General features: G+C 42.0%; 1 protein-coding gene across 1 annotated transcript in view; it reads left to right on the forward strand.

The window, feature by feature from the left end:
- The window catches only part of LOC106583028 (A disintegrin and metalloproteinase with thrombospondin motifs 9), a 71,973-nt gene that overhangs the window by 18,950 nt on the left and 28,492 nt on the right, over positions 1-24,531 (forward strand). Inside the window, exons 19-28 of the mRNA XM_014166769.2 lie at positions 4,851-4,977; positions 5,134-5,344; positions 5,424-5,591; positions 6,122-6,286; positions 7,939-8,058; positions 17,354-17,461; positions 17,567-17,734; positions 19,969-20,244; positions 21,097-21,258; positions 21,595-21,771. Coding sequence (XP_014022244.1) covers positions 4,851-4,977; positions 5,134-5,344; positions 5,424-5,591; positions 6,122-6,286; positions 7,939-8,058; positions 17,354-17,461; positions 17,567-17,734; positions 19,969-20,244; positions 21,097-21,258; positions 21,595-21,771 — 1,682 coding nt within the window. The remainder of the gene's footprint in view (positions 1-4,850; positions 4,978-5,133; positions 5,345-5,423; positions 5,592-6,121; positions 6,287-7,938; positions 8,059-17,353; positions 17,462-17,566; positions 17,735-19,968; positions 20,245-21,096; positions 21,259-21,594; positions 21,772-24,531) is intronic.

Consider the following 24,531-nt stretch of genomic DNA (forward strand, 5'->3'; position numbering starts at 1 on the left):
TAGACCGCGTTTTAACTGTGATTTTAGCGCTCTTTATCCGTCCTTTATCGACTGTAGTCCATCCAGTATTGTCATCACCTTCATTCTTAATCTCATCTTTGCTAGCGCCATCAGATTCATACTCAGTATCCACTTCCGCCATTCTCTCTAGCTCTCGCAATCAGAGATCTTGCCCTCTCTTGAATATGGGCATCTGAACAGGTTTAAAGCCCAACCCCTAACACTGGGATAATCCCAAAAGCATCTAAACAAGTATTTCATCAATTAACATTAGCCTAATAATTCCCTTCAAAATTAGTACTTCTCAATAGTTATATCAATGACCAATCCATAATACATTTCATCATTGAGGACAAAATATCACATTAATGTTCAATGAATATAGATATTTGGAAAACCTCCCTCAACATAGAACATTGTAATGGACAACTATGATGGATAACTATGATGGACAACTATGATGGACAACTATGATGGACAACTATGATGGATAACTATGATGGATAACTATGATGGACAACTATGATGGACAACTATGATGGATAACTATGATGGATAACTATGATGGACAACTATGATGGACAACTATGATGGATAACTATGATGGATAACTATGATGGATAACTATGATGGACAACTATGATGGACAACTATGATGGATAACTATGATGGACAACTATGATGGATAACTATGATGGATAACTATGATGGATAACAATGCGCATGTGACCGGTCGGCGTGCTCTCCAAATCAGTCCATAAAACAATCTGCCGTGGAGAGTACAGATTGGCGAAACAAATGTATCTTAACTTCTAATTAAACAATGATACATTTCTACTCGCATGTGACTTTTTCTCTAACAGCAGTGGGACGTGTTTTGCGTTGAAAACATTAGCAACACGAACAACCATTAGCAAACCATTAGCAATAGAATGAAATGTCAAAAATAACTTTAGACTATACTCTTTGAAGATGTAGGGCTCTATTTTAACAACCTAACGCAATGGTAAATCTTAGCACTGGTGGTAGCGCTATAGGTCTGGGCGTGTGTCAGAAATATTTGTGCTATTTTTACAATGGGAATTATGGGCGCAATAGCTGGCGGTGGTGTGAAAGCGCTGGGTTTTGATTAATAAATAAGTTGTAGGTTGGCGGAGGGCTTGATCATTCACTGGCCAATCAACGTGTTCCATGGCTTAATACTGCAAGCGGTTATCTCAAGTTGTGTAGGTTATTGACCATCTTTGCGTTGCCATCAACTTCAATTTGGCTGGGGAGCACAGCAATATTCTCCTCCTAGTCCGTTTATTAAATAGCATAGGCTACAGTAATGAATAATAGCAACTGCAAAATACAGTTTTGGCAGTCAACATTGTTGTACTTGCTTAACCTATAGGCCTATACAGGTCATTCCACCAATTGGGTGCCTTTTGAGTAGTGTAACTTGGTGATTTATTAACCTAATTTAAACATTCTGTCATAAAGAGCACATGTTCAACTTAATAAAAAAACTTGTTTTCCCATCTCAAGAGGTTAAATAAGCAAAATTACGATAGTAAGTGCCAAGTAAAGTAACAGGGTTGACCATAACAGGGTTGACCATAAGGGTTGACGATTTCATCTTAAATCAAATAAATACCCATGTTACAGGGAGAATGGAAGCTTGTTGTGTGCAACAGAGAAGGTCAATTAAATTCAAGCTTGACAAAAAAACATTGAAATTGTTAAAACATTTCTAGTCTGTCTATCTATGGGTCACAGGGTTGACATATTATGCTTGACCTACTCAATTTTCCACCACAAAACACCCAAAAATGTCAAAAAAGATTAGAACCAGTTCACCTGCTTTTACACTAGGGTTTGACTATAATGTTTATTTTAGTTTTTTTATTTTATTAAAAGGAATAGTTTTACCTTTTTTAAATGAGAGTTCAGTTCACATAACAGGGTTGACCTTAAAATGAGGGAATTTGTTTTTATAAATGTTTTTATGAATCACTAATCACATTAAATAAATGAATAACAATCGCCACAATTGACTTTGTCAAAGCAACATAATAACTAGGGCTTTACAATGATGGTGAAAACTTTGAGAAATGTTGTGGTTAAGTCACAGATGGTGCTCAGAGGGACATGTCAAAATGTTGAATTGCACTTTAGCAAGTCTTTATTCATATAAAAAAAACAGATGTATTGAATTTTCCATCTGGTGTATATTAAAAGGGCACTTTATTTAATATAACAGGCTTTTAAAATACTATATTGATGCACAATTTCTACTGAAAATATCACTCATTTCGTGGAACGACTCATACATGCGTGTCTTTACGCATCACACTTTTTCTGAAATGAAGAACACTAGGCTCCCTTTAAATTGTATTGTAGACTATGTGTGAGGCACATTTGCAAGAAGCAAAATATAGACCTATCCATCATTGATATGGCATTATAGGACTAAATAATTTGAATAAGAAAAGAGAAGTGTGTTTTTGGTAACCGGACAAGAGGCACTCTGGAAATGGGGATGGATATCAGCGAAATGGTGTATGCAGGTAGGCCTATGTGAATTGTGAATAATGCAAAAGCAAAATGGCAAGTAGACCATTTAGAAACCTTTTATGGATGGGCTACTTGGCTAATGCATGGCCAGGATAAGAGAGATACCCGACTCATTGTTGTTGAACCAGCTTTCATTATAGTAGCGTAAGGGTAGCCTGGTTTGGTTTTTAATCTAATGAAATGAAAAACAAGACATTGTTACAGGAAAATAACTTAAATGTTTCTAAAAACGAGGGTCACTGGCATCATCTCTCGCTCCAAGAACTGGCTAAAATAATGTAGCCTACAATACATAGATTAAAAGGGGATGTCCGCTTACTGTTTTGCTGCTCCCAAATTTACCTTTTAATAAAGCTTTGGTGATAAAGATTTATTAAAAAGCTATCTCTTGAACCAAACCCTTTATTGATAGTCTTGGCTACTTGGTGAATGGATAGGGCAGGAGAAAAAAACTGCCAGATTGTCACAGCAGTTGATTAGAGGAGACCAAGGCGCAGCGTGTAGAGTGCTCGTCGTTGTATATTGTAATGGAAACGAACACTAGACAAAATAACAAAATGACAGCCAACAGTTCCGTCAGGTTTACAAACTAAACAGAAAGCAACTACCCATGAAAACTAAAGGAAAAAAAGTCTGCCTAAGTATGGCTTCCAAATAGAGACAACGATAGACAGCTGCCTCCGATTGGAAACCATACCCGGCCAAAACATAGAAATACAAACATAGAATGCCCACCATCTATCACACCCTGACCTAACTAAACAGAGAAAAAACAGCTCTCTAGGTCAGTGTGACACAGATGGCTATGCTTAGTTTTAAATTAAATTAAACAAAATGGAGAAAAAAAACATAATATTACAACATATTTATTTAAAACAAAATAATTTTCATAAAAATAACAAAAATTGTTTGTTTTTTTATTGTAGAAAAACAGTATACATACAAGTATACAAACAGACAATGATAACATATGCTAGGGGGTACAACAAATGATAGATTATACAAAGACCTTAAAAGATACACATGTATAGATTCTTTTAACAGCTTTCTTATTAGAAGAATGTACAATGCTCTTTATGTATCGCTCAAATTCCTTATAGAAAACACAGAAGAGTGTTTTTTTATTAGTGAATTTACATTTATGAATATTACATTTTTTCATTAGCACAATTAGATTCATGAGGTAAAACATTTTTTCTTTATCCTTATTATAGTTAAGGAAACCGAGCAGCACATTCTCCCATAGAAAAACAAAAGTCATCAAGAATAGTAGCAATTATAAAACTATGAATATCTTGCCATAATTTCTTTCCATGTAGACAATGCCAAAATAATTGAAAAACTGTGTCTGGATGCTCAACACAAAAATACAGTTAATGTTAATGTGTTTGAGTTTCTTCAGGTAATGATTCTGGTTACACCTCTAAACAACATGAGAGTTCCAGATGGAATATCATCAAAGACCATGGCGAACTCTCTAGATGTAACAAGGATATTGTAATGAGATAAAAATTCCTCATAATTGAGTAACAATCCTTCTGCATTCAAAAATTGACTCACCAGCAGCATATGATTATTTAACCAGTTCTTTCAAAAATGAAGACTTGTTTCTATACAAAATACCCTTATTGTTCCAAATGAAATACCTACGCGGGGAAAAGCACACATCTCTTGTTCCATGAGCATATGGGCACTGTCTGTCACGGCTGGATAGGCTGCGCTTCCACTGTCAAAATCAATGTCATAATCATCCACATTACCATTAAGACCTGCTTTTGGTGAGTCTTAAATCACTGAATGAAAATGTCACTTGTGCTAGTTTTAAAGACACATCTCAAATATTCCCACCATCCCACCTCATGGCAAGTAAGCTGATGTCAGACAGGTAAATTGCTGAATCTGGCTGACAATATTGCCTGCAGTGTATTTCTTCACTAATACATATCTATTTATCTTTGGGGTTTTACTGCAAGTTTTACTGATTTACAGCTCATAATGCTTGGTTATAAAAATTGAGAACAGAAGGTATAGGTGGAAGAGTGCTTTTTAGAATGCTTTTTTTAAATAAAAATGATTTTGCTATAATTTAAACCACACGATTCCTGGAGGCACACACTCCTGCTGGTTTTCCTTCTTACCTTTTGACAAGTGTCTGATTTAGACTCCAAAGAATTCAAGCTTGCATGGACTTTCTAGCCAATCGATTTATTGATTCAATGCCAGATCCTGGGAGAAACTAAAAGCAGCAGGACCATTACCAAGGAACTAAACCCTCTCTCCCACCCCATCAGGAGAGCGTAAGAGGAAGATCCTGTGTAGTAGAGAGTCGGACCGTGTGGTGGTCTCAGACCAGAGGTGCCATGGGGCCGCCAGACCAGCCATGGTCACAGAACCCTGCAACGCAGAGTGTGAAATCAGGTACTGCCTAAACCACTCTCAATCGATTTATCTGTCCATATCGCAGATTTTTTTATCACTATCAGTCTTTATATCTGTGATATGTATCCTGTTTGATACAAAGTTCAGTTTTATCCTTTCAGCGTCTTTCACCTATGACCTTTCCTGTCTGTGTAGGTGGCATGTGGCGAGGAAGAGCGAGTGTACAGTCGCATGTGGAGTGGGATATCGTACGCTGGAGATCTACTGCGCCAAACTCAGCCGTGCCGATGGAAAGACCCAGAAGGTGGACGAGCGTTACTGCAGCAGTCAACGCAAACCTGACGACAAGGAGAGTTGCCATGGAGACTGTAACCCAGGAGGATGGGAGTACTCATCTTGGTCAGAGGTGAGACCGCCTGTTATAGTTTTAAGGGATTTATAAAAAGAGAAGGAAAAGGTTTAATACGTGTGGGCATGTGTTGCAGTGTTCCAAAAGCTGTGGAGGAGGGTCCCGGCGTCGGGCGGCTGTGTGTGGAAAGTCTTCTGAGGCAGGAAGTGATGAGAGCAAGTGCAGCCAGAGAGACAAGCTGACCACCGTCCAGAACTGCAATGAGTTCCTATGTCCTGCGTGGAAGACCGGAGACTGGTCTGAGGTCAGTTCTATGGAGAATGTTTGGACTACGATTTGGGAATGTTGCTTAGCATTTGAAGCTAATTGAGGAATTTTGAACCCAGATGGCCTTTTTACACTACGACCAGTTTGCAGCCAAATCAGGGTTCTGACTCTACACCTGACAGCAGACATAGTGTAAAAATAACATTTGCAGGACAGAATTATGGGAATAATCTTGAATTTGTTTGACTAAGGAATTCTACTCCTATAATATAAAGAGGAAGTATTAAACATGTAAAAATGACTGGGCGCCTGTGAAGTAGGTCAAAGGAAAATCCTAATGTTGATAATGAGTTTCATAGTTATGACTTGTCATGTACGGTGCACTACTGTACTAGTGTTTGTGGGGTAGTAACTAGCTTTATTGTATAGTTTACACGTTCTGTCCAGCAGTTCAAAAGGCTTTGAGTGAGCCAACACAAACAAACACTGTACACACATAGCTAGCCTACTGTACATGTCAATCTATGTGCCGCTGTTTCTCATTGTGCCCGTTGATTGTTGTTGCAGTGCCTGGTGACGTGTGGGAAAGGGTACAAGCATCGGCAGACATGGTGCCAGTTTGCGGAGGACCGACTGGACGACCGCTTCTGTGACTCTATGTCCAAGCCTGAGTCAGTCCAGACGTGTCAGCAGCAGGATTGTGCTTCGTGGCAGGTCGGACCATGGGGGCAGGTGAGTCACGCGTGTTGTACAGTTGACATACAGTAGAGTGACATGTTGTGTGGCAGGTAATATTATGATCTGTTTGCCTAGTGGCACACACTGTGTTTCAGGTGACATCTGTGACTTCCAGTCACCCCCTGTTCCTCAAAGACTATAGTGTTGTGTCTTGTAACAGCTAACGATTATCTGAACTTATTATGTGTCATTCCAACTGTGTCCAACTGTTTCTAATATTAGAATATGACCCAATGAAGCAGCTATTTATACAATCTATGATAATAAACCCATTTTGCTTCAGAGTTTTAGTTATGTGACCATGAGGATATACAGAGCCTAATGTGATTTAAAAAAATAATCTCCTATGAACTTTCTTCAGATCACAGGAGGTTGGTTTAATTGGGGAGGATGGGCTTGTGGTAATGGCTGGAGCAGAATCAGTGGAATGGCATTCAATACATCAAACACATGGTTTCCATGTGGTTGTCACAGGCGTCGAAAGGATTAGACCAAGGCGCAGCGTGTATAGTGCTCATCTTCATTTATTTTGAGAGAACACTTAAACAAAATAACCAAACGACAAACAGTTCCGTGAGGTTCACAGACTATACGGAAAACAACCACCCACAAAACCCAAAGGAAAACAGACTGCCTAAGTAAGGCTTCCAATCAGAGACAACGAAAGACACCTACCTCTGATTGGAAACCATACTCGGCCAAACCTGGAAAACGAAACATAGAAAATGAAAACTAGAACACATTCCCCTAGAAACAAACAAACCCCAAAACACACAAAACAACCCCCCTGCCACGCCCTGACCATTCTACTATGGCAAATGACCCTTTTCACTGGTCAGGACTTGACAGTGGTTGATACCATTCCATTTGCTCCGTTCCAGACATTATTATGAGCCGTCCTCCCCTCAGCAGCCTCCACTATTCCAGATGTAGAACAATGACAGGAGAAAGATAAGCCACTCAATTAGTCTATCCTCCATTTACTCTGCTGTTTAGGCACATTGCTGACCATGCCAAAATAAGCATATACAATCTGTACACAATCTGTGTAGACATACTCCCCTATATTTATGTTTGCTAATGCATTGCCAGTTTATATCTCTCAGGACGCAAAAAAAAAATTCTCTGTAGCAATCCTGTAGCAAAGTGTCGCAACGTTTTGCAAATCAAAACTGGGCACTTCATCTTAACACAGCTTGTGTGTGCAAACTGCCTGTAAGCCTAAACGTGTGATGGAGATTAGGTGTTCCTATACCATGGCATAGGCAATCATGTTAAATGTATATTTGAAGCTGTTTAATGAAGCGCGTGGAATCTTAGCTGAAGTTGCTGCCACACAAGTTTGACCTCATTTCATTGGAGTCAGTGAGGTAGAAGAGAGTGTGGTGTGTACCCACTGACTTGGCTACAGTGGAAAAAAGAAGTGGAAAGTAGATTAATTACTCATGCATTATGATCCTGAAGGCTGTTATCTGCTGCCACTAGTCTGACCAGGCTCATCAGGGAGTGCACTTCTTTTCCATTCAGTTACTCATTTTTGGGGAGATTTGCTACATTGGCTTGTTTTTCTCCCTCTCTGTCTTTCTCTCCATTGCTCTCATTCTTTATATCTCTCTTTTCTCTTACTCTCTCTTTGGTGGACTCAGTGCACTACCTCGTGTGGACCGGGCTACCAGATGCGAGCGGTGAAGTGTGTTGTGGGGTCATACGGGTCCGTCATGGACGACACTGAATGTAACGCTGCCACGCGGCCCACTGACACTCAGGTAAGGACACAGTCCACTAAGACCCATCTCAACATCTCTACAACTTCCCCTCATCTCCTCTGCACTGATCTGGACAATTGACACAGGATAAGTGAAAGCAATGTGGTGGATTCCTTCTCATTTTGTGAAAATGCTTTTATATACTGTCCTTGGATACTACTCAGTTTTCAAGTGATATTTGTGAGAATATAACTTTTAGGGAGGCCTACATGCAATTTTCTCAGTATTAGGCCACCCAGGTCTTGACTGTCAGACTCAGTAGACCACACAAGACCCTAACCCGCTCCTGACACACTACTTGAATGCTTGGTTGTGAGCTGACCATGTGACTTGCCCTATCCCCTCCAGTTGTAGAATGGTGTTCAATTCTATAGTGAGGAAAGGGGGGTTCCCCGTGCAGGCTGAGACACAGGTACAGTCACTGGCACACTGAGGTAGGAAGGAAGTCCCACACCCAGTCCATTACCACCTGGACTCAATAAGGCCTTGTTGTCTAGACAGGGGTTAGATGGGGACTGTGCTTACCCCCAGACAGAGACACATAGCTGGGATTGTCTCCCTCCAGCAGTCCATCCCCTTACCAAGCATGAGGGAGGAGGAAAGAGGGCCTGTCCACGGCAGGTCCCCACAACAGCTCCTGTCAAGGAGCAGGAGGGGGTCTGGGGATGGGTGATGGAGGGGGAGTGGGAGCTGACTCTAACCCCAGAAACATAACTATTTTGCAGTAACAGTAGGCCATGGGGCAGGACTGGTGATGAGGCAAAACATTCCTGTATTATTTGTGGAAAATGTCCTCACCTTGGTTATGTAAACCTACAGTCTGCTAGGGGTATCGTTTGTCTGTAAAGAGTCTTGTAGTGTAGTGTAATAGTATAGTTTCCCACCTTAATGTCTGTCTGTCAACACCTTATGTGAACCTATCTGAAAAACCTCTTCAGTAAGACAATTCCCGCTCTATTGAAGTGTCATGACCAAGACGTAGATGGTGAACACAAACAGTTAATCGTCACACATTTCATGAGCCTCTACTTTTATGAACCTCTCCGTGCATCAATTTAGTTTATTAGGCCTTGCTTCTTTCTTCTTCATGCTAATAGTGGGAAGGTAGGATGGAGCGTTTTCCCGGGGCATGGCGGGCGGGTCATGGTTGAGTGGGGTGTGGAGGGGTGGAGTGGGCCATAAACACAGGCTGAGACTCCGGTCACAGGGAGGCCCCCCTGGTCCAGGCCTTAATTCCCGACTCAGCCATCATGCCCAGTGACCCTGAACCAGTCACTTCATCTCCCTGTGATTCCAGCCAGTCATCCGTGAAGTCGGCTCCGAGGCCGCACACCCTAAACCACTCCGGGGCTGGAAAAGGGGGAAAGACGACAGAATGGAGCTTATGTTTCAGGACGCCTGTCTCCACCTCAGTTGACCAGTGAGGAGGAGGGGAGAAAAACAGAAAAATACACAACAATGACTGAACACTTGCCTCCTACACACCTACCCTCAGACGGGTACGCAACATGGTCTTTCTATGGTACTAGTGATCGTTTCTTGTAGTGCACAACTGTTTGGAGCTGTTGCAAAGTCATTCATAATAATTGTGAATACATTAAGATATAAAGGGTGGAACATAAATACATTCGATATAATTCATGAGTTGAATCAAAATCTATGTTTAAACTCTTTCTCATCCTTGGAGTCTTCACAGATTTGGCAAAAATCGTGTGACATAAAATACTACCTTTCTTTCCTTACATTTCTGATACTGTTATGTCATATACTAAGAATTTAACAATTGAATTACACATTGAACATGATCCTGTAAAAGTCCTGGATGTTGCTGTCAGACTCTTTTTTTGTAATGAGGTCTTGGAAGTGTACTGTAACCGCATAACATTTCATATCTGTTGTGGTGTGATAACAGTTTTCATGGACACACATGTCCCAAATAATGGATGGAATTATGAATTAATTAATGCAAAATCAAAAGCTTCTAACAGAAAGAGTAACTTGAACAAAAATAATCAAACAAAAATCGATACTGTCATTAGTAGGGTTCTTCAATAATTATAGTTGTCTAGCTGTTAAGTTACGTGGGGAAATGATCAGCTGATTCAGGAAAGGATTATAAAGTTATTAAAAGCTGGTGTGATACAGCATGCGATTGAACAGCAGCCAAAGTGCACAAATGAACGTTGATCTGGAGAATTGACAGAACATGTTGGTGTCTATATTGCTGTGGCGGTCAAGTTAATTAGCCTATGTCGTGGACAACATTATGTCAACATTCCTGAGGTAAGATTACATACGGTCCGTGTACGTTTTGATCGCAGTAGCGGTGCGTGTGTAAAATCACCGGGGAACCCAAGGCCCCCCCCAAAAAAGCCATATTACAACCTATGTTTTGTGATAGTTGCGTTGTTTGCTCTATAAGCAAACAGCGCATAGTTCATATTCCTTGACACAGTGATATATAGGCCTAAAGGCCGAGACAATAAGAAGACACAGTGGCAGAATAAATTCAACCACACTTTTGTTTCATTACAAACCCGGAGAGCAACATCTGTCCGATGGAGTCCACAAAGCATATTGCATGTTACATGACCTTCAGCATGGTCAAGCAAGTTAATGTTCCTGACATTTTCGGACCACTAAACAGCTATTGATTTATAACCACAGAGTGTTACCGCAAGTCACAAAGAAAACAGGAGCTGCTTCCACTATTCCAGCACCATTTCAAATGTAACATTTCAACATTATCTAATCACCTATGCTTAGTCTAATACAGTGACAACTAAAAGATACCAAAAACAATTTAGTCCAATAAACGTAAATTAAATATTATGTGGCTTTACCTGGTACTGATTTCTGTGTGTGTGTGCGTACGTGCATGCTTGCAAGTATAAGAAAATGTGTTGACTCACCCTAATTGTAGAGAAACGCCAATGTCATCCTCCTCTTTCATGTTGCCTGAACGGTCTATGACTCTGTCATGCAGTACACGCTTTACGTGTTTGTTGTCCTAGTCTACCTGGCTAAAATGCTTGCTAGTCTAACTTCCTTTCATGGGCAACCATGAGCCAGCTAGTTAACATTAGCCTTCTACATCTAGCTACATATTAAACTTCCATCCTCTCAGGCCAGGGGCACAATGTATTAATTTATGGTTAATTCGCCATTATAATCATTGGCCAGTACAGAGAATTAAGTAAAACTTATTAAAAAGTATTAAGTCCAAATCCCTCTCTCCATCGATGGCTAATTTAGGAAAGGGACCATTTTAGCTAGCTAGCTACCCACCGGTGGACAACAGCATAATGAGATGCAACAATTCAATGACGTTTGGCTTATGATGTGATTGGTGTGAAACCAAATCCAAACTGTCTTCCATTGACACTTTTTTTTGGTGTGCCAGCACCATTCACAGCTGAACTTGTTCAGTTTAGCGCAATGCTGATTGGTTATTATTTTTATTTTTTTAATTCTCAAGGGAGGCCAAATGCTCGCTGGCTTACCTTAGGTAGATGGGCTACACATACTGAGACAGAGGGGCGCTGTTTTGTTCACAGACACTTTCTCCGGTGAGATACATTCAGCCTGTTGCGAATTGAAGGACATTTTGGAAACAGAGACGAAAGATACATTATTTTGTTTCTTTTTTTTCTTGGTACATTTTTTGGGGAAGCCTGGCTTCCCTTGACTCCCAAGAATACACGCCACTGTTTGAGCCACTGTTTGATCATTTGTTTTCCGAGTTAAAAAATGTAAAATGACTTGTTTAGCTGTTCTTGAATAGAAATAGAAGAAGAAAAATGGCTTGTTTTTCATTTTTGCATATGAAACCAAAAGAAATACTTAATATTTCGATTTTCACATGTAGATGGGGTTAAATATGGAATGTCTGTCATTGGTTAAGTGCACAGCCAACACTTCCTGTCCTTTCAAAGTAGGACTTCACCCTTCCAACTGTTTTGCCCATGCTACAGACGGCTATATTGGTCACTAATACAGGACTAGTAAAGGCCCAGTGCACTACTTTTGTGAAAAAATGTAACTTACAAAAATGTAATAATATTTGCCTGCGCAACAGAAGGCTATATCGGTCTGATAATACAGGACTAGTAAAGGCCCGGTGCACTACTTTTGTGAAGGTAAAAAATTTCCCCAAAAATTTACAACATTTTAGTAATATATGTTTTTTATTACGATTTTTCACGGGGTGCTGCAGCACCCTCAGCACCCCTACTTCCCGTGGATATGAACAGTATCTATTGCTAGACTAGAGATACGGCCCTACTGTAGCTATAGTTAGTCAGTGGTTGCACATCTAACTACCTGGAATTAAGCAAGGGTGTGAATGGTGGAGACTGTGTTCAGCTACCCAGAACTGTCTGATCAGCCTGGTAGGGTGCCGTGGGTGTGTCTAGCTTACACCTGTGCAAATCCATGTGTGAATAGCAATGGAATGAAGCATCCAACCAATGCCTTGAGTCGTGCTGTAGGTCCACCATAGGTCCCTTGAGTCGTGTTGTAGGTCCACCACACGTCCCTTGAGTCGTGCTGTAGGTCCACCACACTTCCTGTCCAGAAGCAGCCCCTACTCCTAGACACTTGTGGAGATCTGAGAGGATTGGACAGGTGTAAGCAATACGGCCAAATTTCCACCAAGCCTTTCAGAAGGTAAGCTGGAGCTCTCACCATGTCACCACCAATCAATCCCTCTCAGATCTCCAGAAGTGTCTAGACTCTGGGCAGTAGGGGCTAGGGGTTGTTTCTGGACAGGCCATGGGTATTATGGTAGAGCAGTCAGTCAGTCAGCCTGGAACTGTCTAAAAATGTTAAAGAGGCAGTGCATTTAAAAACAAGATTTTGGTCTGTTTTTTAATGAGATTTCCACACACACACTATGAGGTAGGCCCGGAACGATATCAGTATTGCAATATTTTTTCCATGGCAAACATTTTAACACAAAACAGACCAAACTCTTTGGTCCTTTAAAAACCAGCTGTATGTAAAATATTGTGTGCTATTGTATAGCTTGGAAAATAAATACATGTGACTCTGGATGACAACATAATGGTGTTTGTATCCAACATTAGGGGTGTTTTCCTAAAGAAGTTAAATCCGCTAAGTGTTTTGTTTCTTTGGCACAATACTAATGAGTATTGTGATATTGGCATACTATGAAATCGAAATAAAACTCTGAAATTGTGAAAATTATAATAAATCAAATCAAATTTTATTTGTCACATACACATGGTTAGCAGTTGTTAATGCGAGTGTAGCGAAATGCTTGTGTTTCTAGTTCCGACAATGCAGTAATATCCAACGAGTAATCTAACCTAACAATTTCACAACAATTACCTTATACACACAAGTGTAAAGGAATGAATAAGAATATGTACATTAAAAAAATAAATGAATGAGTGATGGTATAGAACGGCATAGGCAAGATGCAGTGGATGGTATAGAGTACAGTATATACATATGAGATGAGTAATGTAGGATATGTAAACATATAAAAGTGGCATTGTTTAAAGTGGCTAGTGATACATTACATCAAGATGGCAAGATGCAGTAGATGGTATAGAGTACAGTATATACATATGAGATGAGTAATGTAGGGTATGTAAACATATAAAACTGGCATTGTTTAAAGTGGCTAGTGATACATTACATCAAGATGCAGTAGATGGTATAGAGTACAGTATGTACATATGAGATGAGTAATGTAGGGTATGTAAACATTATATGAAGTGGCATTGTAAAGTGGCTGGTGATACATTTATTACATCGATTTTTCCATTATTAAAGTGGCTGGAGTTGAGTCAGTTGGCAGCAGCCACTCAATGTTAGTGATGGCTGTTTAACAGTCTGATGGCCTTGAGATAGAAGCTGTTTTTCAGTCTCTCGGTCCCTGCTTTGATGCACCTGTACTGACCTCACCTTCTGCATGATAGCGGGGTGAACAGGCAGTGGCTCGGGTGGTTGTTGTCCTTGATGATCTTTTTGGCCTTCCTGTGACATCGGATGGTGTAGGTGTCCTGGAGGGCAGGTAGTTTGCCCCCGGTGATGCGTTGTGCAGACCTCACTACCCTCTGGAGAGCCTTACGGTTATGGGCGGAGCAGCTTCCGTACCAGGCGGTGATACAGCCCAACAGGATGCTCTTGATTGTGCATCTGTAAAAGTTTGTGAGTGTTTTTGGTGACAAGCCGAATTTCTTCAGCCTCCTGAGGTTGAAGAGGCGCTGCTGCGCCTTCTTCACCACGCTGTCTGTGTGGTTGGACCATTTCAGTTTGTCCGGGATATGTACGCCGAGGAACTTAAAACTTTCTACCCTCTCCACTACTGTCCCGTCGATGTGGATAGGGGGGTGCTCCCTTTGCTGTTTCCTGAAGTCCACGATCATCTCCTTTGTTTTGTTGACGTTGAGTGTGAGGTTATTTTCCTGACACCACACTCCGAGGGCCCTCACCTCCTCCCTGTAGGCCGTCTCGTCGTTGTTGGTAATCAAGCCTACCACTGTAGTGTCGTCTGCAAACTTGATGATTGAGTTGGAGGCGTGCATGGCCATGCAGTCGTAGGTGAACAGGGAGTACAGGAGAGGGCTGAGAACGCACCCTTGTGGGGCCCCAGTGTTGAGGATCAGCGGAGTGGCGATGTTGTTACCTACCCTCACCACCTGGTGGCGGCCCGTCAGGAAGTCCAGGACCCAGTTGCACAGGGCGGGGTCGAGACCCAGGGTCTCGAGCTTGATGATGAGTTTGGAGGGTACTATGGTGTTAAATGCTGAGCTGTAGTCGATGAACAGCATTCTCACATAGGTATTCCTCTTCTCCAGATGGGTTAGGGCAGTGTGCAGTGTGATTGCGATTGCATTGTCTGTGGACCTATTGGAGCGGTAAGCAAATTGGAGTGGGTCTAGGGTGTCAGGTAGGGTGGAGGTGATATGGTCCTTGACTAGTCGCTCAAAGCACTTCATCATGACGGAAGTGAGTGCTACGGGGCGGGAGTCATTTAGCTCAGTTACCTTAGCTTTCTTGGGAACAGGAACAATGGTGGCCCTCTTGAAACATGTGGGGACAGCAGACTGGGATACGGATTGATTGAATATGTCCGTAAACACACCAGCCAGCTGGTCTGCGCATGCTTTGAGGACGCGGCTGGGGATGCCGTCTGGGCCTGCAGCCTTGCGAGGGTTGACACGTTTAAATGTTTTGCTCACGTCGGCTGCAGTGAAGGAGAGCCCGCAGGTTTTGGTAGCGGGCCGTGTCAGTGGCACTGTATTGTCCTCAAAGCGAGCAAAGAAGTTGTTTAGTCTGTCTGGGAGCAAGACATCCCGGTCCGCGACGGGGCTGGTTTTCCTTTTATATTCCGTGATTGACTGTAGACCCTGCCACATACCTCTCGTGTCTGAGCCGTTGAATTGTGACTCTACTTTGTCTCTATACTGACGCTTAGCTTGTTTGATTACCTTGCGGAGGGAATAGCTACACTGTTTGTATTCGGTCATGTTTCCGGTCACCTTGCCCTGATTAAAAGCAGTGGTTCACGCTTTCAGTTTTGCGCGAATGCTGCCATCAATCCACGGTTTCTGGTTTGGGAATGTTTTATTAGACGCTGTGGGTACGATATCGCCGATGCACTTGCTAATAAACCCGCTCACCGACTCAGCGTATTCGTCAATGTTGTTGTTCGCCGCAATGCGGAACATATCCCAGTCCACGTGATCGATGGCCTTTTTGTGGTCTTTTTTGTGTAAGAGCTGTTTGAAAAAAAAATCTGGAATTTCGGTTCAGGTGGGTTCAGGTGGGATGGACCTTTTGGCCCACATCATGACGTCATAATGTGATATGATTATCATAGACCAATGACTGTTCATCTTTTTAAAGGGGGTGGGCTCTAGACCAGCCTATCAGCCAATCAGGGCTGTGTATGTAAATATCTTCACATTTGTTTCCTAACGCCCACATGATCAATCTGAGCATTTCAAGGACCAAAGGAGGCTCAGGGAAATAAATGAAAAATACTTTGGTGATTTATTATTAGACATACAGTGATGATTTAAAAAATACAATTACAAAGACTGCATGGGGGCAAATCAGATTCTCCCCTTGTTTACCCCATTCCTCACCTCCTCCTCAAACACATTGGGGGAGAGGAGTGAAGGTTCCTCCCCTCCGGCTGCAATGCACTTTCAAGGAGAGGCAAGGAGTGGAGGAAACAAGGACAGAGGAAGAAATAATAGTTTTCAGACACAGACCCACACACACACACACACACACAATGCTAGAAGAGTTTACTGATTATAATGATTTCATTATTGGTTATTATTATTGTCAATGATTTTGTTGACAGAACCCATTGTATTATTATTATTTCATTATATTATATTATTAGATTCACTATTAAAACATATAGAAATGCTGTTGTTTATCTTTTTCGTTGTCCAGGAATGTTTAGCATGGCTTTAAATGATAGAGAATTTGACCAAAGCACAAAAAGACCTGGCAACTAGGCATGACAAAGAAACATGCAGTGTTTCTAGTGATATTTTGAATTATGTTTTGTTGTTGCTAGGTGGAATTATGGTCTCATTTAGCCTATCTATACTTTTATTCCTGTAACTACACCTGTGAAGCTGCAAGAAAATCATATTTAAATGTATATCTAACCACTTTGAAATGTTGACCCTGATGTCACACATTGGCCCCTTTATTTATATAAGGACGCACATACATCAACACACACCCACAGTCATAGACAGGTCTTGGTTGCCTCCTTCATTCTTTCTCTTATTATTCCCACCACCATGTTTTACAATGTATTTAACTGTGTTAGTGTAAGGCTGCGGAGGCTGTGTTCTCCAGCCTGCCTGGCTGCAAGTGTCCTGTTTATTTCCACTCAGAGGAGTGTGGAATGTGGAGCTCTCTGTCACACAGCTATACCTAAGTTAGGCCCCTCTCTGCTCACCTCTCTGCTCAACCCAGAACTAGGGGGTCAAAGGTCATGTGAGGGCTCTGGGGAGGAGAGCACGGCGGAAGAAGGAGGAGCCCAGTAACACGCCAGTGTTGGCATTGGAGCCTGGGATACCTCTCCACTGTGACATGTTATGAAAGGCATCAGGTTATTCCGATGGAGGGGTTTAACACTGTATTTCTGGGATCCGTCAGAGTAACACTGTTACTTTTAGTCTGATGATGGGTACACGTCTGTCAGAGCTGTACAGTAAGTAGATGACAGTACAGTATGCTGTGTTTCTGTCACTGTAATTGGTTTAATGGATGTGTATGGTTGTCCCTGTAGGACTGTGAACTGACCCAGTGTCCCATCAGCCACCCGGTTCCCCCGGGGACCAAAGTGCCCTCCCACCTCCCACACAAAACCCAGTGGAGGTTCGGCTCCTGGACACAGGTTGGTTCTATCAGTTACTCCACCACTCAATGAAGCAATTACATACTCTGTGTGTTGTACTGTATTGTACTACAATTGTACTAATTGCCTCCATCTCCACCACAGTGTAGCGCCACCTGCGGCAAAGGGACCCGGATGCGCTATGTCAGTTGCCGTGACAACCAGGGTGGGGTTGCAGAGGATTCTGCCTGCTCACACCTGGCCAAGCCCCCGGCCAGGGAGGTATGCTCTGTAGTGGCCTGCGGACAGTGGAAGGTCCTTGAATGGACATCTGTAAGTAACTACTTTCGTTCAATCAACCACCAATGTTTAATGCGTTTACCATGTACACTTAAAATATTTGACATTACTACAGGGTCTTGTGGCTAAGGATATTAAATTCATATATCCATTATATCCATTACTAATGTCTTTGAAGTTCCAATGCAGCCGTTTTTATCTCAATATCAAATAATTTCTGAGTAACAATTATGTACCTTACTGTGATTATTTTCAATTAAAATGGTAAAAAAATTATAATAATTGCTTTTTAGCACAGCAATTTCTCAAGTAAGAATTCTGCTAGGACTGTCTGGGAGTGGTCTACAATATATGTACAAAAGTATGTGGACACCCCTTCAAATGAGTGGATTCGGCTATTTCAGCCACAACTGTGGCTGATAGGTATATAAAATTGAGCACACAGCCATGCAATCTCCATAGACAAACATTGGCAGTAGAATGGCCTTACTGAAGAGCTCATCTGTACTCGGTTGCAACACTCACTACCGATTTCCAAACTGCCTCTGGAAGCAACGTCAGCACAAGAACTGTTCTCGTTGGGAGCTTCATGAAATGGGTTTCCATCGGCTGGAGTGGTGTAAAGCTTGCCACCATTGGACTGTGGAACAGTAGAAACGCGTTCTCTGGAGTGATAAATCACTCTTCGACATCTGGCAGTCCAACTGACGAATCTGGGTTTGGCGGATGCCAGGAGAACTCTGCCAACTGTAAAGTTTTGTGGAGGAGCTAGACCCCTTAGTTCCAGGGAAGGGAAATCTTAACCCTACACCATACGGCAACATTCTAGACAATTCTGTGCTTCCATCTTTGTGGCAACAGTTTGGGGAGGCCCTTTCCTGTTTCAGCATGACAATGCCCCCATGCACAAAGCAAGGTCCATACAGAAATGGTTTGTCAAGATCGGTGTGAAAGAACTTGACTGGCCTGTATAGAGCCCTGACGTCAACCCAATCAAACACCTTCATATTAATGCCCATGTTTTTGGAATGAGATGTTCAACGAGCACGTGTCCACATACTTTTGGTCATGTAGTGTAAGTGTGGAGGGGAAAACTGAAATCTAGCTGTTATTGGCAGAGAGGTTTGGAACTCTCTTTCTTATTTAACGAATCAATCCAACCTCATAGTGTGGAAATATATATAAAACACAGCAAAATCAAGTTTTTGACTGCACTGGGCCTTTAACCTTCAATTCCATAGTGAACTCTTCGAGAGGGAAATCTGACTACCATTATATGCTCTGTCGGCACTGTTCATTAAGTTGTATTTCACAATAAAATCCCTAGCCAGCTCAGTGGATTATAATATCTGAGGTTTGTTTAGCTGTGGTTTGAACCTTTCAGACCACTGTTCATAATCACTTTGTGTGATTGTGTGTTTCTCTGGTCCAAGGGGAGGAGGAGATGAAACAGGCTTTGGTGTGTTTGAAGGGTTGGCAAGGGGATAGAGGGACGCGTGAGGAACAAGGGGCTGGAGAGAGGGGCTAGGGACCATGTTTGCAGATGTTTCTCATCAGACAGAGAGCCCTAGTCATACTCCCACCATGCTGCAGTTATGACCACCACGCACAAACACACACACGCACGAATGCACACACAGAGATAGCTAGATACAGGCTGTGGGAGGGAGGGTCTCTCTGACTGCTTATTTATTCCAGAGCAACTCAGTGGGCTCCAGGAAGGCAGGAAGCAGCTCAGCCCAAGGCCACAGCAAACAGAGCCACAGAGAGAGACCGCTCTGACTGTAAACGTTCACTTTACACGCTCTTGATATGGAATGGAACCGGAAATGAACCCTGATGGAGGGAGTGATAGTTATGGCATGGTGGATGTCCCAGTTAGGCCATGTAGTTTAATGGCTGTTCTACCATTATAAGACCTAACTGTAAAAGCCGCCTCAGTGTTGTAGTTTTATCCACACCTATTTGAGTCCTAGACAGTAAACCCTTGGCTCAGTAGCATGGTACAGTACAGTACAGTGGACAGTTGTTGCATAATGCCAGGTCTTATGCAAGACAGATACAGTCCAGTTTACTCCACTTGGCCAGACGTAATTGGAGCAGCATGAGTCTTTGGCAGAAGCTCTTCTCTGTTTCATTTTCTTTAAGGAAGATCGGTTTGGGTCAACCATGTTTAAAGAGACAAGACACTGACCTAAGCTGCTGCAGAAAATTCTGTTTGTGTTTATATGCTTTGTTTCTTACTGTGAGAATGTGTGTGTGCACAGTGCTCTGTATCCTGCGGGCAGGGGAAGACCACACGCCAGGTGCTGTGTGTGAACTTCAGTGATCAGATAGTGGACGTAGTGGAGTGTGACGCTGATGACCGTCCGGCCACAGAGCAGGAGTGTGCCATGTCCCAGTGCCCTGCTTCCCGCTCCAGTGACTCTCGGCCCCTCCCCTCACCCAGCGGGGGCCCCCGCAATAACCTGCCCACGACTGCCGACGGGCGCGGTGGAGGGCGAGCCCAGGCCCACCAGTGGAGAACAGGACCCTGGGGAGCGGTGAGTTTCTTACCACCATTTACAATCATCTTGGAGTCCAAGGTTCCTTAACATTAAATTAATGCATACAACCTAAGTGGTCTTCCATTACAATCGTATAAGTTGGAAGGCAGCACAGCTGAGCACTATCTCAGCCTTGTGTTGATGTTGACCTTTATGAGGCTGTCTGTCTGTGACGTAACAACGTCATGTATCCTAACCCAAGAAGTCAATGAGTTTTTGCTGATGGTTTTGGCAGTTAGTAGCCTATTGTATAGCTGTTATTCAAAACGGGGATATTACAGTTAGTTGCACAGCAATCTGTGTCCCCAAATAGCTGGTGTTATTTAAAAGATCATGGGAAATAGCAAGGGCTATTTTTGGGATGTCTTCCTTCCTTTTCCAGAGGATATGTGTTTTAATATAGCAGTGCATTATCCATCCAGTTTCCTAAAGCACATAGTCTCTGAGGTCAAGCTGACACTTGCAAGAATGATGTATGTGTGCTTTTGTATACTTGTCTGTCAATGGGTGCCTTTTTGCACATACTGTGTGTTAGTTTGTTATCGTTTGCATTTAAAAATGGTGTGTTGGTCTTTGTGTGTGCACTTGTTTCATTGTAGCTGGTGTGTGTATGTGCAAAGGTCTGCAGTATGTGACACTGTGTTTCTTGGTAAATGTATTCTTGTTGTAACCCATTGTTTGAGTGAGGTATGTGTGTATAGATGAGCGCCATACCTTTGCATGGATGAGTACATGTATTAGTGTTTGGATGTCTACTTGCGTCTCTCTGAGTTAGTGCACACATACCTGTACGTGTGAGAGTGTGTTATCCATCTGTCTCAAACGGTGTTCTCCTCCATGTGACGTCAGTGCTCTAGCACGTGTGCCGGCGGCTTCCAGAGGCGTGTGGTGGTGTGCCAGGATGAGAATGGTTATGCTGTCAACAACTGTGAGGAGCGCTCCAAACCCATCGAGCAGCGCTCCTGTGAGTCCGGACCCTGTCCACAGTGGGTCTATGGGAACTGGGGAGAGGTGAGAGAACACAATCCGCCCTACAGCACTGATACACTTCCTGGTTTAGTTGCACTTTGATGACTTCATCCCATCGTTATGAACCTTGGCGTTCTGACAGCGGTTATTATTCTATAATTCCATTCTTCTGAAATTGCTGGGCTGTATGTCTTCATGTGCCTCCTGGGTTGTGTTGGGGGTGAGGGGTTAAAAGTTAGAAATTAGGGGTTAGATGTCCTAGATAGGTAGGTGTATGTTGGGTGGAGATGACATACTGTACGTTAGATAAGCAATGGCGGGAATCAACTGTCCTAACTTTGTCTACACACTCCTTCTTACCTCTGCTCTGTCCTGCAGTGTACCAAGCCGTGTGGGGGAGGAATAAAGACACGGCTCGTGGCGTGTCAAAGGCCCAACGGAGAGCGCTTTAACGATCTGAGCTGTGAGATTCTTGACAAACCGCCCGACCGTGAGCAGTGCAATACTCAGTCGTGCCCGTCTAACCCCCACTGGAGCACAGACCCATGGAGCTCGGTACGCTCGTAAATATATCCCTTTTGTTTTCTTCCCCCTCTTTTTTTTTAACAGTCCTCTCATTTCACCACACACAGTTTCACCACTAAACTGTGTAGCATGACAAAGCAAAACAAACAAATAATTAAACTTGAGGGAGAAGGATGGTTCTGTAGACTTACATGCTGGAAACTCCATTTTTCACCTCACCTCCACCTCACCTTTACCCTTTCCCTTGGTGCCTGAGACTGGTCATCCTTCTAGAGACAGATGGGAATTGATTTCTGTTGCACTTAAGAGAAAAGATAAACACACAATACACACAACACACCAAAAAGTACAACATATGAAATGCTTCATTGACAGCTGTGACCATAGGAAGACTTTCTCTGTTATCAGTCTTAGTCAGTGTTCAAAATTCAGGATCAGTTGGTATTTCAGAATCAAAGCTAGTTTGTAAGATATTGTTTTAAAATATAATTTATTACTTAAGAGATTTTCTTCTTGGTTTCCTTTGTATATACAGTACCATTAACCTCCAAAGTTTCTTTCATACCTCTTTGTATTCGCACACAGTCAATCGTTGTTCATATGCAATATTGATGAATGTTTCTGTATATCAGGAATTTAAGATGCCTTGTTTTTTTTTGTAAACACCCAAAGAATGGAGATACAGTATACTCAAGTGTTGGTGCTATTCATAGTTTTTTTTACACGTGGCAAAGAAAATAACCTGGAAAGAGTCCAAGTGAATGCACCAACTCCATTTGGACTATATCATTTTTTTTGTACTCTAGAGATATACAGTGCCTTCGGAAAGTATTCAGATCCTTTGACTTTTTCCACATTTTGTTACGTTACAGCCTTATTAAAAAATTGATTTTTGAATAATGACAAAGCGAAAATATTTTTTTTGATTTTTTTTCAAATATATCAAATATATTGACCTTATATTGACCAAATATAAAGACCTTATTTACATAAGTACTCAAACCTTTTGCAATGAGACTCGAAATTGAGCTCAGGTGCATTGATTCATTGATCATCCTTGAGATGTTTATACAACTTGATTGCAGACCACCTGTGGTAAATTCACTTGATTGGACATGATTTGGAACTGTCTATATAAGGTCCCACAGTTGACAGTGCATGTCAGAGCAAAAACTAAGCCATGAGATCGATGGAATTTTCCGTAGAGCTTCGAGACAGGATTGTGTCGAGGCACAGATCTGGGGGAAGGGTACCAAAACATTTCTGCAGCATTGAAGGTCCCCAAGAACACAGTGGCCTCCATCATTCTTAAATTGAAGAAGTTTGGAACCCCCAAAACTCTTCCTACAGCTGGCCGCTCAGCCAAACTGAGCAATCGGGGGAGAAGGGCCTTGGTCAGGGAGGTGATGGTCACTCTGACAGAGCTCTAGAGTTCTTTTGTGGAGATGGGAGAACCTTCCAGATGGACAACCATCTCTGCAACACTCCACCAATCAGGCGCTTTATGGTAGATTGGCCAGATGGAAGCCACTCGACAGTAAAAGGCACATGACAGATTAACCAAGATTGAACTCTTTAGCCTGACTGTCTAGCATCACGTCTGGAGGAAACCTGGCATCATGTGTGGGGATGTTTTTCAGTGGCAGGGACTGGGAGACTAGTCAGGATCAAGGCAAAGATGAACGGAGCAAAGAACAGAGAGATCCTTAATGAAAACCTGCTCCAGAGCGCTTAGGACCTCAGACTGGTGGTGAAGGTTCACATTTTTATAAATTAGCAAACATTTCTAAAAACCTGTTTTTGCTTTGTCATTATGGGGTATTGTGTGTCGATTGATGAGGGGGAAAAAAACAATTTAATAATAAGTAATAAAAAAGCTGTAACCTAACAAATATGGAAAAAGTTTAGGGGTCTGAATACTTTCCGAAGGCACTATATATATCATTCTGATGCTAAAGCTTTATTGACCATCATAACTGTAGGAATTCAATTGGTCTTAAAGGGGCAATCTGCAGTTCAAACAATAACAAAGCATCAACCCACCACTGTTTCAGTAAACAGCTGAGGGATGGGGCTGGAGAAATGTAACCACTGTCAAAGTCATAGACAGATCTATGGATGCATGGACTGACCATCCATGTTTTAACCATGTTTTAATACAGTGTTTTGTTTACAATTACATTGTTCACCAACAAAGGGGTGAAACAAGCGTACATATTTAAAAGTTAAAAAACAGATGTAGCAATCGCAGATTGCTCCTTATTAATTATAGAGAAGTTACTAATTAACTTATGTTTCTGCCTTATTTTACAGTCCACTGTTATTTACTGAAATTACATTGTAAAATGGTAGTTACATGGTAATGAACTAATAATTACTTTTTAGTCATGTATGGGCTGGCTAGTTACCAATTATGCTAAATTCTTAAAGAAACAATAGGGTTTCTCAGTAAAGAACAAGTAAACACCAGCTGAAATAGGACTGTAGAATAAGGTGATAGCCATGTTATTTGATATATTATGTGATTCTTCAAGGTAATAGTCATTTTACCACAGCTTGAAGTCCTGACCCAGATTCCCTCCTTTTTACTAGCACAGACATAAGCACCCAGCCAAACCAGTAGGTCCAAGGCCCACCGCTCAAAAGGTGCTTGATATGAGTGTATTTATGTCTTGTTAGATATGTCTATATATTTGCTTTGTAAATAGTTTATTTTGGTGTGTTCACCAGTGCTCAATACACATGTGAAAATATGCTATGCTCAACCATACCTCACTTAGAACAAACACA

Source organism: Salmo salar, chromosome ssa22 (genome assembly GCF_905237065.1).
Source record: "Salmo salar chromosome ssa22, Ssal_v3.1, whole genome shotgun sequence".
NCBI classification, from domain to species: domain Eukaryota; kingdom Metazoa; phylum Chordata; class Actinopteri; order Salmoniformes; family Salmonidae; genus Salmo; species Salmo salar.